This window comes from Herpailurus yagouaroundi, unplaced genomic scaffold (assembly GCF_014898765.1).
Source record: "Herpailurus yagouaroundi ecotype Mexico unplaced genomic scaffold, PumYag 159, whole genome shotgun sequence".
Lineage (NCBI taxonomy): Eukaryota > Metazoa > Chordata > Mammalia > Carnivora > Felidae > Herpailurus > Herpailurus yagouaroundi.
The window spans coordinates 54,495,758-54,516,173 of NW_024412400.1; the positions used below are offsets into that span (position 1 = coordinate 54,495,758).

The 20,416-nt window shown below is 37.8% G+C and overlaps 1 protein-coding gene across 4 annotated transcripts in view; it reads right to left on the bottom strand.

Annotated features, from left to right (window-relative positions):
- Nucleotides 1-6,203: 6,203 nt before the first annotated feature.
- Nucleotides 6,204-20,416, bottom strand: part of IFT80 (intraflagellar transport 80) — a 136,524-nt gene continuing 122,311 nt past the window's right edge. For all 4 annotated transcript variants that reach the window (XM_040480623.1, XM_040480621.1, XM_040480620.1 and 1 more), the window contains 2 exons: nucleotides 15,546-15,669; nucleotides 6,204-6,655 (listed from right to left, as the gene is read on the bottom strand). In XM_040480623.1, coding sequence (XP_040336557.1) covers nucleotides 6,545-6,655; nucleotides 15,546-15,669 — 235 coding nt within the window. In that variant the 3' untranslated portion in view covers nucleotides 6,204-6,544. The remainder of the gene's footprint in view (nucleotides 6,656-15,545; nucleotides 15,670-20,416) is intronic.

The window sequence follows — 20,416 nt, forward strand, 5'->3', positions numbered from 1 at the left end:
TTTGAGAGAGACAGAGCGTGAGCAGGGAAGGGACAGAGAGAGAAGGAGACACAGAATCCGAAGCAGACTCCAGCCCCTGAGTTGTCAGCACAATGCCTGACACAGGGCTTGAACCCACGAACCTGGAGATCATGACTTGGGCCGAAGTTGGACACTTAACCGACTGAGGCACCCAGGTGCCCCAAGACTGGTCTTTTTGAAAGAGTTGCTTTCATCACCTTGTCTTTGGCTTCTGCAGATGGTCTTTACAGAAATTCTACAAGTGATTCTGCCACAATTCTATCTACAGATCAACAAATCTGCAGAACAAATAGAAATACGTATATTTTTATTATGGATATTACCTTTTTATGCTGTATACCTTGTAAATTCTGATTTTTTTTCAGTGTAAGAATTTACAAGGAAAATATGATTGAGGTATTTATCTAAACAGAATTTATGTAGCATACATTTTCAGAAATGAATATATTTTCTATATGTACAAAATGTTTGAAGATATACTCATGGTAACTGTTTGCTATGGTAATCCATTTTCTAAAATATGCTTGCTTTAAAACTTGCTTACTTTTTGTTATAACTTATGTTCCATATTACATACCATACTCTCTGTACCAAAGCATTTTTGGAGGGATCATAATGCCCTCAAAATACCATTCATCTGTAACAGGGCCAGACCCCAGGTATTCTGCATAAACAATCTTCTTTAATGTTTATGAAATATACAAAATACTTATACATACATAAAAAAACACTAAATTAGATCAAGCCACCCAAAATGTATGAAATTATTAGTTTAAACCAAACAAGAAACTTCTACAATAGATATTTTTTGAAGCATAAGACCAAAGAACATATAACTGAAAGTTATATTGTGATTTAATAAAAGAATATCTCTGGTCTTTGTCCCCCCACTTCTGGCACAAAACTTCCAAAGCCCTTGGAATTTCCTGAGAGATGGAAGTGTGTTATGCTAATAAAGTGACTCTAGAAGCCCCTCGATAGCTCCAGGGTGGGTGCTGGTCACCAGAAAAACCAGCCAGGTGATTAGAGGACTAGATCTTCCAGCCACCTGGCCTCCAGGGAGAGGATGAAGCCTGGATATTAATCACAAGACCAGTGATTTTATTAAGCATGCCTGTGTAATGAATCCCTTTTTAAACAAACAAACAAACAAACAAACAAACAAACAAACAAACCCTGGGACATTGACACTGGGAGAATCCTCCCAGTTGGTGAACACACTGATATGCTGGGAGAATGATGTGACCAGATTCCATGAGGAGAGGGCAGAGAAATGCAAGAGTTGATGGGATTAAGGTGACAATCTGGACAAAAACTGATATATTGGAACAAGCTTTATGTGAAGTGGTTATGACTCTTATCTGAATGAATTATGGGAATGGATATTGTGTCTGGGGAAAATTACCTAGCATTATAAAACAGAAGGCATGTACATCCTTCCTTCAAGCCATATTCATTAAACATGTAAAATGGGAATGAATAAGATTGGCCAGGCCCATGTAATATAGAACAGAAGCTAGGGTGCTGTTAGGGACAAATCCTCCACATAATAGCCACATGTGGAATGTAAACTATGCCTTATCACAAAAGCCCGTAAGCACCTCCCAGACATGACTACTGGGATTTTGAACTAGAGAATTTCCATTTGGAGGAGCAATTACTAGCTTGCTATGAGACACTAATTGAAACTGCCTCTGAATGAAGAACATAAAATAATCCTGAAACCTGAAATATCCAGGATGTCTTGGGTGATATCAGACAAACACTCTAATGAGGAAGGCAGTGCCCAGAAGAGTTCTATAACAAAATGGAAATGGTTTGTGCAGGAACACACCAGCAGGGGAATGCACGGAGTTACACAGCATATTCCTGAGCAGGTGGACTCTTTTCCCCAGGAATGACTCTGGAGCCATGTGAAGAGCTGCAGGATTCAATCATCACTTGAACGGTGCCCTGTGAACAGCTCTCAACTGACTAACAAATAGCTGCTCGGCTGATAGACGGCAGTTTCATCATGAACACACAATATGCTGTTTGGAAGGCCACCACTCTGACTAAAAAAGGTAAAACAAATGGGGTTGGTGAGCTGCACTGCATGCTGTTTACCCTTATGGTCAGTCAAAAGGGCAATGGAAGGTTAGCCTATAAAGGGGGGTGCCCTTACTGGGCATGGCCCCATGGAAATCACTATGGGAATCTGAAGGGTGCATTAAAGTGGGCCACGTCAGTGCCCATCAGAAGAACCCCCTTCCAGCATCAGAAGATGATTAGAATCAATGAGCAGATACCCTGGTGTGCTCACTTGAGGTTAGCCACTTGGGTTAATGAAGGGAGTGGACTGAAACAATGCAGGGATGGGCCAAATCTAGACATATTCCTTTTGTACCCTCTGAGGCACAAAATGACAACAAGAACTGTTTTGTCTGCCAACAAGAGAGATTTAGAGGCTGCAGATGGCTATGGGGAAGATTCCTGGGGAGTGGGGGACAGCCCTGATACATAGCTGACGAGTCACACTGATCAGACTGATGCCTGTAACCCTGGAGGGCTACAAGTGGGTCCTGACAGAAATAGACACTGACTCTGGGTTGTGCTTTGCTGACCCAGTGGTAGATGCAAATGCTCAGAGTACTATAAAAGAAGTGGAGCGGAAGATATTGCACAGATTTGGACCACTGAATCACAGTTCTTCAGACTAAGGAACACACTTTACAGTCCATCATATCCAACAATAGGCAGAGAGATATAGTAGTCTGCCTTTATCCGCAGGGGTATGTTCTGAGACCCTCAATGCATACCTGAAAGTGTGATAAGTACCAAACCCTAAATATACTATGTTCTTTCCTATACCTACATCCCTATGATAAAGTTTAATTTATAAATGAAGCACAGTAAGGGATTAACAATAACTACTAAGGAAATAGAATTATAAGAATACACTATAATAAAAGTTATGTGAATGTGGTCTCTCTCTCTCTCAAACATCTTATTGTGCTGTACTCACCCTTCTTCTTGTGATAATGTGAGATGATAAAATGCCTCCATGATGAGATAAAGTGAGGTGAATGACATAGGCATTGTGACATTAGTGTTAGGCTACTATTGACCTGACAGTAGGTCAGAAGGAGGAATACCTGCTTCTGGACCATAGTTGACCATGGTTAGCTAAAACTGGAAATCAACACCGCAGATAAGGGAGGACGACGGTATCTTCCTCAGAGTAATACTTTGGTAAAGTATTAGAGCAGGCAATTGAAACACTGGTTGTCCAAATGGGGAAGGGGGAGATAGGGGGAGGATGCTGGTATGACAACTATACTTTTTTTTTCCTTTCCCATTATCACACTTAACTTTCTTTTTCCTACCTCATACAGTGGTCCCTGGGCCAAGGCTGCAACTATATTGCTGGAAGCAGGAATGATTCCTAAGGAACAAATTGTTTAAAAATATTTATATCAGAATTCCCAAGGGCCTGATGGGTGAGCTGTCCTTTCACTCTATCTGGCAACATTGGGGCTAATGAATCCAGTTATATTGCCTATTGGTAGAAATAGCCCACTAGTCCTGTACCTGTATAACCCTACCCTATATGAATGGGAGTAGACTACAGGGGAGGCCTTTGCTAGACTTGTACTGTCTAGCTGAACCTAAGGTCCCTTCCAAAGGTGAAAAGGTTTGGGTATAAATGGAGAGGAGGAATAGTGGCTAAGAATAAAGGTATGAATAAATGTGTTGTGCAGTGTGAATAAAATGTGTTTCTAATATTAATGCTTGGAAAGAAGCTAGAGCAAGAGATATTGTCTCTTAACTCAATTATAACAAATACCTGAAAGTGTGAAGCTCAGACCACTCCTGCTTTTGGAACTTGACAAGACCACATGGAATGAAGCCTGTAAACCTAAGTGCCCTCACTCTGAGAGACATTATGATCATTGTATATGATGATTATTGGACTAATTATTAGAGACGGCATTGGATTCTAGTAATGTGCCAGAATCTTTTGGCTCTTATTTTTCAGTTTATGTCTATCATAATGTGATATGCTATAACCCACTTGGATTGTTGGGAAGATAATACTGATACAGATAACCATACTGGGAACTTGATCAATAGCTCCCTATCCTTACCCCACATTGATTCCTCTAAATGTTGCTACATTTTTTATGCTCAGTTAGGTATGTACCTTTGCCATAGAAGATCCTATGGTCAAAGAGCAGGGGATGGTCTGAATATATCTGGTCTGAGGTGGGGTGTGTAGGGGGTGGGTGGTACAGAGCTTTCAAAATCTTTGGAATTTCCTGAGTGATAGCACCTTTTTTATGCTAATTAGGTGACTGTGTGTGTGTGTGTGTGTGTGTGTGTGTGTGTGTGTGTCTTTGTATGTCTGTGTTATGGAAGCTAGATAGCTTCAGGATGAGGACCGGTCAGCAGAAAAACCACATAGTTAGAGTGCTAAAACTTTCAACCACCTGACCTCCAGGGAGAGGAAGATTTCAATCACATGGGCAGTGATTTAATTAATTGCACGTATGTAATAAAACCCTGATAAGAAATCCAGAACAGCAAGTCCTACAAGAGCTTCCCGATTGGTGAACACATCAATGTTCTGGGAGGATGACGGTCCTAGATTCTCTTCTCTCTACAAAGAGAAGGCATAATGAAAAACTCTATGCCCCAACCCCATCCCCCACCCCTCCCAGACCTCACTTTTCTCCTAGACTTTATGCATCTCTTCTGCTTGGCTGCTCCTGAGTTATATCTTTTATAATAAAACTATAATTAAAAGTAAAGCATTTCAGTGAGTCATTCGAAGTACCAAGCCCAAAGGGGGCATGGTAGAAACCCCCAAATTTGCTGCCAACTCAGAAGTGTGGGTATCCTGGGGCCCCCGCATGTGGCTGACAATTGAAATAAGAACAGTCTAATTGGGAATGCTGTCCTCTAACTTGTGGGACCTGACACTAACTCTGGGTAGTATCAGAATTGAATTGTAGAACACCTTGTTAATATCCGAATTGTTAGAATGCAGACATTTTTCATAATATTTTTTAACTATTAAAACTGTAGTAAAATAAATATGATATAAAATTTACCCTTTTAATCATTTTTTCTTTTTAAACTGTTTATTGAAATATAACATTATATAGAAAACATTAATAAATAAGTACAACTTATAAGTAAACTGCTCAATCATATTTCACAAACTAAACTCACTCTTGTACCCAGCATCTGAAGAACAGAATATTTCAACATTCCAGAAAAGCAAAGAAATATGTTGAAAAGACAAGAACATTTTCATAAAATAAATATACATTAATTAAAATGAAAATGAGAGAGGTAATCATTTTCCAGTGAATATGCATATACCCACTCTATAATATGCCTCTCCAAAATTTACATTATGGAGGACTTTCTAAGGAGTATTTGGGTTCATGTTCAAAAGCTTCTGTGGCAATATTTTAGGACATACTGGAAGTAGTCAAACAGGTTTATCATTTAAGGAGATTGTCACAAATTCAGACTCCAGGACCCTAGTGAGTGAACATTCTCAAGTCAGGAGAGTAATGAGAAAAATATTTCTTGTCCATTCTAGATATATTTCTAAAATTATGGTGCAGATATATATATAACTTACCATTTTAACCATTTTTAACTGTACCATTCGGTGGTATTAAGTATATTCACAATGCTGTGCGATAATCGCCACTGTCCATTTCCAGAACTCATTCATCCCAAACAGGAATTCTGTACTCATTAAACAAGAATGCCCCATATCCACCTCCCTCCAATGCCTGGCAACCACTATTCTCCTTTCTGTCTCAACGAACTTCCCTATTTTAGGTACCTCATATAAGTGGGATCAATCAGTAGTCTGGGTTATTTCAGTTAGCATTATTTTCAAGGTTCATCCATGTTGTAGCATGCATCAAAATTCCTTTCCCTTTAAAGGCTGAATAATATTCCACTGTATGTATATACCATATTTTGTTTATCCGTTCATCTGTTGATAGACATCTTTTTTTTTGTCCTTTTTGCTACTGTTAATAATCCTATGAATACTGATGTACAAATGTATGTACTCTTATACATTTTCATAAACCCATCCTCATGTATTTTTGTTGCATAAGTAAACTTTTGGAACATCTTATGATTTAGTGGTCAAATAAAAATTAATGCTATCATACATTTTAAAGGGTCCAATGTTTTATTATGAGCATTAATATTTGTTCATGCTGATGATTCAGGGATAAAATAATGGACAAAAACTGGAATGTAAGCAATACTACATAGGTGTATCATAAGTATATGAGAATATTTTGCTAATTATTGGACTAAACTATATAAAAGATGAAACTGCATCAATTATTTTGTGCTTAGTCTTTCTGAATGTATTTTTAGTGGTAAATACACAGCAAGTACTTATACTTAAAGATTCTGCCTTTTTCTTTAGCAATAAAAATACAATTATCCTTGGTTAATCAGAATGTTTCAAAAGGTAAAATTTCTTAATGGTAAGCAAGGATTAGTGCTTTAGACCTATATGCTTGCTGGACTGGCTGCTTGATGATTGCTCTCGTTCTTTGGTAATTTCCATCTCAATTTTGGCTTTGATTTTCTCCCAATCTATTTGGAGCTGCAAAAGAAGAAAAGAAGAAAAATACTGATATAGTATAACACAGTTTTGCTTAATCCAAGGTAACCAAGAGTAAACAAAAAATAGAATGATGGCTTCTAAATCACTAGAGAAAAAAGAGAGCATGAAAGACAAGTTAAGGGGCGCCTGGATGGCTCAGTTGGTTAAGCATCCGACTTCGGCGCAGGTCATGGTTTCCAGGTTCGTGGGTTCGAGCCCCGCATCGGGCTCTGTGCTGACAGCTCAGAGCCTGGAGCCTGCTTCAGATTCTGTGTCTCCCTCCCTCTCTCTCCCCTTCTCCCACTCACTCTCTGTCTCTCTCTGTCTTTCAAAAATAAACAAATGTTAAAAAAAAAAAAGAAATAATGCTTAAATAAAAAATACCTTTAAGAATAAGACCAAACAAAACAATTACCACAATTAAAAGGAAAGATTCTCATCATGATTCAAAACACCAAAATCTAGTTGTAGCTGGTGATAAAACTACATCTAAATAGTCTCATGGAGCCTTCAGATTCTGCATAGGTGCCTCAGGGACAGGGGGAGAAGGTGGACTGTTCTCCTCCAAACAAGAGGAAAAAAGGACAGGGCCCTAGCCATGAGGCCATGTTTCAAATGGGTTAGCATTTTACCTTTTTTTTTTTCACTGAGGTTTCCATTAGAGCCTAGGTATGAGTAAGAATAGGGGAGCGTTTGCTTCTCCTGAGCATACTCTGAAAAAGGGACTCCTTTACAACAACTATTAAAGTAATACAGACATGGTGATGGTTTAGACAACAACAAAAAGATATTAAAGAAAGTGCAGTGCATAATCAAGGCTGGGGGACATGTAAAAACAATCACTGAAAAGTACCATTTTTATGTTTCCATTTTTTTTAATCTCTATGCCCAACGTGGGGCTCAGACTCAAAACCGGGAGATCAAGTCACATGCCCCACTGACATGGGGCCATTTTTCCAGCCATGCCTTCTACCCTGCCTTTCCCCTAAGCTGATTATACTTGCTGTTAGCTATGGACTCTGCCCTGACATCTGTGAACAATTTCTTTAGGAAAAAGCATTCTATTGTTTAGAAAAATTTGGAGATGACTACTTTAGGAATGTGTGTTGTCCCAGGCAAGGTACAGAAAAATTGGGTCCTAGATTAACCTAATTCCGATTTACAATGAAATAAGCCCCAACCCCTGAGACTGAGCCAAAAGTGAATAGGTTTTCATCTTCATATAGGGGAGTTGAGTGAAATAAGTAGCATTAAACCAGACTTAGGTACTACTTGCATGCCTGAGCAGATTTATTTTAAGTAACTGGGAGATAAGTTTAACCTTATCAGGGCTTTGTGCCTCTTTTATGCTGGAAGTTGATAAAGTATTGGTTCTTTTTTATTTCAATATCTTTCATCTAAATTTCTGCATGGTAATTTGTGGATATTTTGGCCACTTTAAAAAAGAGATAATTCCATATACTAGTCTATAATATATAAAATGGATGAATTAAAAGAATCCCTCTCACTCATAGAAGATGAATGTCTGTGGTAAGATGCAAGTGACCGCTCACTGAAAGGCAGAGCAAATGTTAAGACTATTTGAAAGACCCATTTTTCAATCAGGCCAGAACTTGATATTTTTAAATGGCAAAACACTCTATGTCTAACAAAACATTTGCAAAGAGAAAGACAAAACTTGATAAATGCCTTGGCCTTCTTCCAGCCTTAAATTGACTTACATATGTTTCTCAGATCAATCACAATAAAACCATATATTGACCGTACACTGAGCAACTGTTGCTCTGTTGTACCAGAAGTCCATCAAGTAAATTGATGCCATCTATTCTATCACTTGTTAGAGTACAAATGAGGGAGCCAGTTGATAGTTATCCTATTGAAAATGAATGCTTCACTTTCACTTTGGCATTTATCCAGTTTTAGAACAGTGTTCTACTGCTAATTTAGTTCTTGGACTAGAATACTTTTACTAGTGGGTTTTAGATAAGGATGTACTCATCATGACAGCTTTCAAGTGACTGATCTCTACACCAAGACACATCTTTTCCTATTATAGGGTGTGTTAGTACTATTTGGCACTTCTTATTCTAGTCCCTGGTAAATTCTTCTTATTCACATAGAAGTAATTTCAAAATCATACCAAATGGCTTTCCAGAGAATACAGTGGTCATCAGACATGAATTTGCTTAATCTCCTTCTTCACACAAATTTACCTACATTTGTATTCATCTCTCTTTCCCTTCTGTCTCAGGCCGACCTCTTCACATACATCCCTGATCCCATCTTCTTCCACTCCCCTGGGACATCTGCCTTCAGTTATATTACTCACATTTTCAATTTCCTTGCTACACTGGCTGCTGCTCATCATCCTTCCCCCTCAATTCTGTCTCCCTGCAAACTACCACCCTCGTTCTTCTTCTCATTCCTGACTCTCATTTTGTCCTCAGAACACGATAATGTGACTGTGCTCCTACCACACTTCATGAACTTTTCACTAAAGCCACCATCAAGTGTTTTCATTCCTCATCCTACATATGATTCGATTACTCATTCAATAAGTATTTAGTGCTTACTATATGCCAAGGATTGTTCTAGGTGGAAGGCTTCAGCAGTGAATTAATTGATAAAAATCAGTCTTCATAGAAAGATAAGCAAAGACAAATAATAGTGGAAGATATAAAAATATATAAAATGTGAGAAGTGGTAAGAGTTTTGGAAACAGCGAAAGGAAATACTGAGTGCCAGGGGTGGAGTTGGGGGAAGGGGGTGTTGCATTCTTTTTTTAATTTTTTTAATGTTCATTTATTTTTGAAAGAGATGGAGACAGAGCGTGAGCAGGGGAGGGGCAGAGAGAGAGAGGGAGACACAGAATTGGAAGCAGGCTCCAGGCTCTGAGCTGTCAGCACACAGCCCGATGCGGGGCTCAAACTCATGAACCATGAGATCATGACCTGAGCTGAAGTCAGATGCTCAACCAACTGAGCCCCCCAGGCGCCCCTTTAAAAGCCTGACGTGGGGCTTGAACTCACAAACCGCGAGATCATGACCTGGGCTGAAGTTGGGGGCTTAACTGACTGAGCCACTCAGGTGCCCCTAAAAATATATAAAATGTGAGAAGTGGTAAGAGTTTTGGAAACAGGGAAAGGAAATACTGAGTGCCAGGAGTGGAGTTGGGGGAAGGGGGTGTTGTATTTTAAACAGAGTGGTAGGAAAAGATGTCCCTGAGAATTTGACGTGAAGACCTAAAGGAGATTAGTGAGTCCATGGGAATATCTGAGGAAGAGCACACTGACAAAAGGAAGGAAAAGGTCCTGATGTAGAAGCATTCCCTAGATCTTGCTGACCAAAGTTCTTTGAAAAATCTCTGACTATATAATACCATTCTCTTCTGGTTTGTGCTCTCCTTTCTCCATGTTCTCAGTCTTTTTTTCCTCCTGTTTCTTTTCCCTAGACAACCTCTTTTTTTTTTAAGTAATTTATACTTTGTTTTACTTAATTTTTAAAAAATTTATTTGAGAGAGAGAGCATGTGTGCATGTGAGTGGGGGAGGAGGGTAGAGGGTGAGGGACAGAGGGAGAGAGAGAGAATTTCAAGCAGGCTCCACTCTCAGCATGGAGGGGACGAGCCGTAATCAAGAGTTGGACGCTCAACCAACTGAGCCACCCAGGTACCCCTCCCTAGGTAACCTCTTAGCTGTTAGTATTTGTATTCACCAGGATTCCAACCACAACTTTTTTTATACTTTCCTAGGAGATGACATCAACTTTCATACTTTCAACTATGCCTACATGGTCATGACCATAAATTTATTTATCATGCCCTGATTCCTCTTTGTCAGTATCCTTCAATGTTCACAATTATATTTCCAATTGCCTATTAGATATCTCCATCTGGATATCCCACAGGGACTTCAAACAAAAAAAAATGTATATTTTCATGTATTCAAACTCAAAAGGTCTAAAACTTGTATATTCTCACTGTTCCTTATCTAGATTAATGGCATCCCTCTCCATCTACCAGTCAACCACACCAGAAATGTTGAAGTTGTTCTCAAATGTCTTGCCTAACCAACCTAACTACCACCCCAACCATCTCCTGGTGAAACTATTATAGTAATCTCCTAACTGATCTCCTAGTCACCACCCTTACCTCTGATCCATCTTCTACACCAAAAGGTATCTTTCAAATCATTCTCTTGATTGCAAACCTCCAAGCCTTCCCATTGCCTGCATTATGAAGTCTATTCTCTTAACATGGTATTAAGACCCTCCAATGTCTGTTCCCAACCAATATTCCAACTACTCAGTACCCAGGATCCAGAGCAGTTACTAGGGACTCCTTCCCATTCTTTCAAGACCTCACACATTTGGTCTTATTATCATATATATCCTTTAACACTGATAAAACCCTACTCAAGATAATTTTGTGGAAAACTCTTTAGTTTCCATTTATTTTGAGGAATCAGGATTTTAAAAGGGAAAAGCAATCATGTTACCTCCTTTTAATGACTTCACATATGTCTTAGCATAGAGTCCAAAATCCTTAATTTGCCCTATGAAACCCTCAAGTTAATCTCCCTTTTGTTCTTTACTGTTTCCCATTTAAGAGCTTTCTCTCTGCCTAGAACATGCCCACCCCCACTTCCTCTCCCACCCCAAATCCAGTCAGCTTCTACTATTTATTCTTTAGAGTTCAGCTCAAATATTGTTTGCCTTGCTTAGAAAGTCTTTGCTAATCCCCACCACTCTAGATCAGGTTCCCTACACATCAAGTTTTTTTTTAATGTTTATTTATTATTTTTGAGAGAGAGAACGTGAGCGGGGAGTGAGAAGAGAGAGGGGGGAACAAAGGATCTGAAGCAGACTTCACACTGACAACAGACAGCTTGATGTGGGGCTTGAACTTCTGAACTGCGAGATCATGACCCGAGCTGAAGTCAGATGCTTGACCAACTGAGGCAACCCCACCCATCAAGTTTTATAGCATCTTCAAGCCAATGATCACAATTGAAATTAACAACTGTATAATTAACTATAGCTTCCACTGAATACAAGCTTCATAAAGCTGGGGTCAGTGTCTGCCATATTTACTTTTCTATTTGAAATAGAAGGGGAGTACATTGTCTGCAGAAAGTACTCAATAAATATTGAATGAATAAGTAACTACCTACCAGATGAACTATCACCTACCAATATATATGTAGATACATAATAGATATAGATGTAGATACCTATATATGTAGATACATATATAGACATATATGTAGATATATATGTAGAGACATATAGATACATAGATATATATGTAGATACATATATAGATACATATATAGATATAGATATAGATATAGATAGATACATATATAGATATATAATCATAAGATTACAAGGCCTTAAAACCTGCAAAAGAGCTCAGGTAGTAGCTATGCCTAACATGGTTTGTCTGAACTAGAGTGCTGGCTCTTCTGCATCTTCTTCAAAATTCTATACTTTCTGAAAGTCTGTTCCCAAGTTGTTGGTTTGTTTATATTTCCACTGTTTTCTTTCTCCTAGAATAATGTTTTAAACATTTCTTGGTTCTTCTACTTTTCTTCTTGTACACAATATATTTGGTAGATTGTATATTCCTCAAGTGAATTTTATTGGCCGACTTACAAATTATTTTACAAATATTTACTGTTGTAGACCAGGTACAATGACTCTAGTTGGGATCTTAGAAGACAGTCCACCTTGTATAAATCCCAGGTTTCCATATTTTAAACTAGAAATGCCCAAATAACATTTCAGGGCTCATGAATACAAACATATATGAAACTTTTGACTTCGTATAAGCTTCCACATTATGTACTATGAACCCACCAGAATTCACTAGATATCTAGAATAAATTTCTTAGTTTTTAAAAATGCTCTCTTAACACTTAGCAAATAAAATGTTTATATAATCAAAATTTTGACTAAGGTAGATAAATAGTGGGAAATTTTTGAGTAAAAAATAATTTTCATCTTAAAATACTGCTTTATAATTTCTAGTTAGCTTCCAAATTACATTTATGAGGAAAAAAAAGGATACTAGAATGTAGGACCATAGGTAGTCAAAGTAACCTATATAGTTTCAGGATTAAAAAAATCTCTGAAAATTTTTGCCACTCTTGTGATTGAAGTATTACATTTTGGTTAACAGTTGAATACATAGATAATAAGAAAGAAGATAAAAATGTTAAATTTTTACTATCTAAAATACAATTTTAATTATAGTGATGTAATAATTATAATATAAATTACAATAATTATAAATTTGTGGGGAAGAGTTATATTTTCTATGTCCTCCAAAGCACCTAATGTGAAAATACTGAAAAATATATTGATGGCAAGGATGATGAAGAGGAAGCAGAGTAGTATGTATCTGCTTAAAATTATGCCATAAAGTAAATTTAACATGGGTGCTCAGTTTTAACATATCATCATATTTTCAAAACCATGACAAAAAGATCAGGTGATTGGTGATTCTCTAGGCTGCTTAGCACTGTAGGGGTGATGGCTGCTGTCCTATTCTGTGGATTAGAGTGTAGGCCTCAGAGGTCCCAGGGACCCTGAGTTTGTCCCAGTAGTAGAGCAAGCTCTCACAGCCCAAACTCCTAGAGGATTCATTTTTAATAGTGAAGCTTCAAATGAAACAAATAGACTGTGGAGCATCTGTAAAATACACCTCTTCCTACCAAGAAACAGACAGCTTGTGTCTGTCCTGGATCTAGATGCTGAAGTTGCACTGCAGAACTCCAAGAATGGTTTCAAAGGCTTTACTACCTTGAGAGCTGTTCTGAAGTCCAAAACTGCAGATCATGACACTCAGTATTCTAAATATGGTGTGAGGCAATAGAAAATACATATATTGGTCGCTGCTCCCAGTTTCTGGCAAAGAACTCCTAGAACTCTTGTAGTTTCCTAAGTGATAACAGCACTAGGAACATCTTTTGTTCTAATATTTGGTCTTTGACCTCAGTTCCTGACACGGGGCTTTCTGAGTGATAGAAGCATCTTTTGTTTTAAAGAGACAACTCTGGGAGAGTCCTTGGATGGCTTCCAGTTGAGGGCTGATCACCAGAAAGACCAAGTCATGATTAGAAGCTAGGAATTTTCAGTCCTGCCCCCATTCCCTTGGGAAGGAAGAAAGGTTGAAAATGGAGTTAATGGCTGATCATGCCTATGGGATGAAGCCTCGATAAAATAGCAAAGTACAGGGTTCAGAGAACTCCTGGGCTGGTGAACACATCCACACTGGGAGGGTAACACACCCCAACTCTGAAGAGACAGGAGCTCCTGAGGGTAGGACCTTCCCTGACCTTGCCCTAAGTATCTTTTCATCTGGCTATTCATCTGTACCCTTTATCATATCCCTTAATAAACTGGTAAACATAAGTAAATGTTTCCTTAGTTCTGTGAGCCACTCTAGCAAACTAACCAAACCAGAAAGGGGGAATGGGAGCCTCTGACTTATAGCAAGTCAGTCAGAAGTACAGGTAACAACCTGGACTTGTGACTTGCATCTGAAACCTAAGGCAGGGGTTACTGGGACTGCAGATCTATAGCTGGTCAGTCAGAAGCACAGGTGATAATCTGAGCTTGTAACTGGCATCCGATGAGGAGTGAGGGCAATCTTGTGGGAATGAGCCCTTTACCTGTGGAATCTGATACTATCTCCAGTTAGGCAGTATCAGAGCTGAGTTAAATTGTAGAACACACAGCTGGTGTTGGAGACTGCTTGTTGGCATGAGGGGAAACCTCCACATGTTAGGTGACCAGAAGTGAAGTGTTCTGTGTGAATAGTAAAGAAGACTTACAGGTGAAAGACTCAGAGCAGGGAAGAACTGTTTTTCCCTACATAAGAGGAGAAAGACTGAGTTTATCAAGTCATATGATAAATGTATAATGTTGGCTTTAGTAGAAATTGTAGGTACCTTCTTTCCTCTTCCTAAGGTTCCTCTAATTTACTCTGCCCTTTAGGACAGGTCAGAACATTCCATTTTATTCCATCTCCAAGGAGCAGCACTCCCACATAGTCTACAAGCTCCACAAAAACAGAAGCCATATCTGACTCAGCATCCAGCATAATACCTGGCCCAGAGTGAGCACTCAAACATTTTTTTAATAAAATGAATAAAAGGCTGAGAAAATCAACTGGTTCACAGAGGTGGGAGGAAGGTTGCCCCTGTCTTGGGACTGTAAGTCTCTTGGGTCTGCATGGCTAGAGGTGAACTCTCTTTCTGTAGCCTGAGCCTAGATGGATCTAAGCAGGTAGCTACAATAGTCCTGCTCTAGGCATTTGGGCAAAATGCACATGGGCTGATACATACTGGAATGACTTTCTTCTAATTATAGTGATGAAACCTGAGATTCTGGTAGGGATTTGAGAGGCAATGGTTTAGCCTTCTTTGGTTCTAGACAGTGAAGTCTACCTGGGCTAGGCTCCACTCTAGGTGCAAACTAGCTCCCTAGAATTTTGCAAAGTGACAAAGTATCCATTTTCTGGCCAATGCCCTCTGTGCTTATATATTTCCCCTGGAGCAGAAGGGGCAGCTGGTGGAAGACAAAATTTAGGAGTTAGAAACCTTTATCCCAGCCATTTATATTGTTTATCTAAAAATATCAATTAGCACCCAACCTTAATACAAATTAAATACGAAAACAGATTTGAGTTCATCAAAACATGGCTTTAAGATTCCAGAAAAAAATCAGTAATATAATTATATAGTCAAAATAAGACTATAATATCATAAGGCAAAAAGTGATTTTGAGATTATGGTATGAATTATTCCAATTTTGTCTTATTAAGATGAATATTATATATACTTACAAAGCATATACATTATTGTAAAATACTGTATAATACTTACACCTTCTGCATACTGCAAATACCGTTTATTAGTTTCCTGTTTACCAAATGTCTCCAAAAACTTTTGCCGGTAAGCAAGAACTGTATCAACGTGTGTTTTATATTTTACAGCCAATTCAAGTGCCCTATAATGAGAGACAAAACAGATAATCAGCATTGCTTGAATTAGAGTTTTGGGGTAACAGAGTGAGACAAATGGTCTATGTTGTTCCCTTTCCACTCATCCTTCAATATGGAACACCATTCCCTACCTCATCCATCTTGCAAATTCCAACTTATGCTTCAAGGTCCAGATCAAACATCATCTCTTCTCCCTGACCAGCCCTCCTTGTAGAAATAAAAGACCATTATCTTATCTGTGCTCCATGACATTTTATGCATACTATTATGACAGCACTGCTTACAGATATTATAATTATTTACGAATCTGTTTCTTCCATAACCTGTACATTAACTGAAGGGAGATCTAGGTTTCATTTCTCTTTGGTGAGTATACCATAGTCTATGTATGGTAAATGTTCATTGAAAAATTAATTGAAATCATAATAAAATTCAAGTGAATGAACTCCCCCCCCCAGTGTAAGTGGTTCCACTATCTTGACAATTTTTTTAAGTCTATAATTTATTCTGCTCCAGAATTTATTTATCTACAGTCTAGAATGTATTCTGGTCAATATTCAAATAAATACTGATATCCTTTATGTTATAACACAGCAAATTTAAAATATTATAAAACTAAAATTTGTGGATAATAAAAATCTGACAAAATCTTTTGCCATTTGATTCTTAGAATAAGTTAATACCCATTTAAATTTTATAATCCAATTAATATCTTTCAATGTAACTTATTTTCAAGGTAATATTTTATTTAAATAGCAGGCAAGAACTAAATTAATTGCTAAAATCAGTGGTACAATACCAAAGACATAAAATCTATGTATTGATAATTTCGAGGGAAATGAAAAGATTAATCTTCAGTTCTTGGCCTATTTGTGTATGTAGGTTTTGGACAGTATCTCAGCCCATGATCCTGTGCATAACTCGTATGAGTTGAGTCAGGAAAAATCCAGTATAGTATAGCTCTCCTACACTGTTCACTATAATCTTGTTTTAAAGTATGGGAAATGGCCATCATAATAGCTAAAGTATATCCTTTTTCAAGTTCCCTTGTTTTCTCATATGATATATGACTTCTGAATAGGCCAGTCATGATTTATGTATCAGAGCCAAATACTGTAAATCCGTTGTTTAGACAATACTGACTACTGACTAGATTTTTGCAACATGTGACCCTTCAGTAGGAAAATGTTTCATTTTTAACATGCTTTGGTTTGACCTAAATAGTCACTTTAAAAAGTATTTTAGGGGTGCCTGGGTGGCTCAGTTGGTTAAACGCCCGATTTCCGCTCAGGTCCGGGCTCTGTGCTGACAGCTCAGAGCCTGGAGCCCACTTTGAATTCAGTGTCTCCCTTTCTCTCTGCTCCTCCCCTGCTCATGCTCTGTCGCTCTCTCCTTCAAAAATAAACACTAAAAAAAATTGTTTTAAGTATCTTAGATATGCTGTGTATATTAATTGACAGTTGATAGAAAACCGAGAGAAATATTAAGACAATATAAAAAGTTATGAATTTAAGTCAGGTGTAATACAAATGATAATGCCAAAATTCAGCACAATGATTTCTTTTTTTTTTTTAATTTTTTTTTTCAACGTTTATTTATTTTTGGGACAGAGAGAGACAGAGCATGAACGGGGGAGGGGCAGAGAGAGAGGAAGACACAGAATCGGAAACAGGCTCCAGGCTCTGAGCCATCAGCCCAGAGCCCGACGCGGGGCTCGAACTCACGGACCGCGAGATCGTGACCTGGCTGAAGTCGGACGCTTAACCGACTGCGCCACCCAGGTGCCCCGCACAATGATTTCTTATAAAAGTATATGTACATATTGCTAAATCCATGGATCAGTATTTGCTACCCATTACAATCTCCTCACAAAGTTCCCTCATTCCTCTGTGACTTTAAGTCTTTCAGAGAAAAAGAGGGACACAGAGAAGAATGTAGAAGTACTGCAATTTAGAAAAACAAGTGAAATGCAAGAAGGCAAAAACCAGTTTATGGGGTATCAAAAGAGGAGAAATAGAAGTAAAGATGCTTTAATCCTTCTTTTTTTAATTTTTAAAATGTTTTTATTTATTTTCGAGAGAGAGAGAGAGAGACAGAGTGCGAGTAGGGGAGGCGCAGAGAGAGAGGGAGACACAGAATCTGAAGCAGGCTCCAGGCTCCGAGGTGTCAGCACAGAGCCCGACACGGGGCTCGAACTCACCAGCCATAAAATCATGACCTGAGCCGAAGTCAGATGCTCAATGATCTGAGCCATCCAGGCGCCCCATGATGTTTTAATCCTTCTAATCCTCTCCCATATCACCCTCCATATACCCCTAAGGCTCTGACTCCAGTGTGGATGTGTGAGTGGAGACTCTGGTGAACCAGTCCTCTGGCACCTGAAAAATGCCATTTCCCATTCCTTTTTTATGACTGAACATGACTGGGGAAGGAATTTTTGATTGTACAAAACTAGAAGTATTCCAAGTGGGGAATACGTAACCATTTTTCGGTTGGGACTTTTCAAAAAGAAAATTATCTCCAAAGAGATCATTGTCATGGAACATTAGTACATTTAATTATGTATGAAGGATAAAATATAATGTCTAATACCACATTTAGATACTAGATGCTAAGTATTATCTATATTATAGTCATTTTCATTATATAAAATATGTATTAATTATCTGATTGAAGAGCAATAGCTAAAGGTAAACATTCAAATTATATGTGTTTTTTTATATGTTCTCTAAAATCTCTATATTTTAAATGTTCTCTAAAAGCATACACTGGGTAAGAAATGTTTCTTTATCACACAGAGAAGGAAATTCACTCCAAATTATATAAGGGTTATGGGAACAGCATGTCTTTAGCTTTAAAATGGTTATTTGGCAACCAAACAAATGTGACATTAGATTATGGGGCTGGAATAAATCCATGTATCCTCCCTGATTTTAAATAGAAGGAAGTTATATAAAAAGATTTTGTAACTTCAAAATATGATCTTTTACATAACTTTAATGAAGCAAAATCACTTTATATAACTGGTAGAAACAGAGAAATTGTTTTTTATTAATACATAAAGTTTCTAGTGTCTATCTCTCTTAACTTCCATTTTTGAGAACAGATTACTACCAAATGTCCAAAGTGAACATCAAGTAGATGACCTGCTTACCTACAACTTTTCAAGGGCTGCAACTTATTAGGTTGCAGGTAATTTTCAAATTCAAATATGAATAACAGAAGCACAAATCAGCAAGACTGCTTCTCAAATGGAATAAACATATTAACAAAATGAAATGTGCTCCCTTCTAAAGGATTTAAACAAATATAGAAATTCAGGGATCTTAAAAGAAGTCTAATATATTTGTCATCTGATACTTAAATTCTATCCTTCCAGTATTTTAATTAATTAATGGATCTGGGCAATGATTATTAATGGCTGCTAACATCACAAAAAGAAAGACAACCAGTCATTGTGAAAATATATTCAACACTACCTCTGTGATACGAGGTGTTCCCAAAAGGGGAAAAAAAATATTAAACCTAAATCTAATCAAGTTTCTAGATTCAACACCAATTTATGGTTAATTCAAGCGGCAAAGGAACGTGTCAAATGACACCACAGAGATGCAATCAGCAAAATCCAGATTATAGGAAACTCTAAAGGCCCAGTTTCTGTAGTGGGAAAATTATAAGAAAACATAAGAAATAGGAAAACCTATAGATTAAAAGAAAAGAACATATCTAGGAGTCATAATGTATGGAAATTTTTTTGGATCTTGAATCAAACAAACAAACCATAAAACAAAACAAAACATTTATGAGATGATCAGAGAAATAAGAACACCGAAAGGAATTACTGTTAATTCTTTAAAGTGTGACTGTGATATTGTGGTTAGATTTTTAAAAACCTTGAGATACATACTGAAATACTTATAAATAAAGTGATATGATGACTGGGATCTGCTTATTAACAAATGGTAGGGTAGAGGTAGATAGATAAAAGTGATGAAAGACATGTCAAACCTGAAAAAGTCAGCATGCCAATTTTATAACATAGTAACTTCAGGTGTGTATAAGCACTGCAGCCTCTTCCCTGAGAGATGAATACCTGAGAGAATGAGGAGATATACCTGATATGCCACAGCAAAGAGCAGTGTGCCACTCACTCTCAGAAAGCAATGTGTCAAAGCCTCATGTAGAGGAGAAGGCCACTACTGAGCACTCCTCATTTCAAATCTGATGGCCTTTCTTCCTTAGCAACACAAATTTCTCATGGCTCTTCTCTCTGCCTGTCTGACTGCTTTATTCAAATCTTTCAACAGATTTCTTTTCTTTCACCCAACCCATAAACGTAGTTGATATCTTCTCACTCCACACATTTCCTGAGCAATTGTGTCCATTCTTTTTTCTTCAACTGCCCTCCACTTGGCTAATGGCTGCTAAATCTACATCTCTAGTTCAAATCTTGCTCATGAGCTCCAGGTTCATTAATCAACTATTATCACATATCTCTTCACAAAATTTCAAATCCAACATGCCTAACACTGAACTCACTATATTGCCTTCCAAACCTGCCAATATTACTACCATCATCTATTGGTAGTAATTCAATCTTAGTTATTGAATAACTCATTCAACCTGAGTTATTGAAATCAGAAAATTGGAAGACATCCTAGATTCTCTTTTCTTCTTCACACCTCAACTTCAATCAATCACAAGTTTAGCAAAGGCATAAATCTTCAATGGCAAACTACTCACAAATATAAA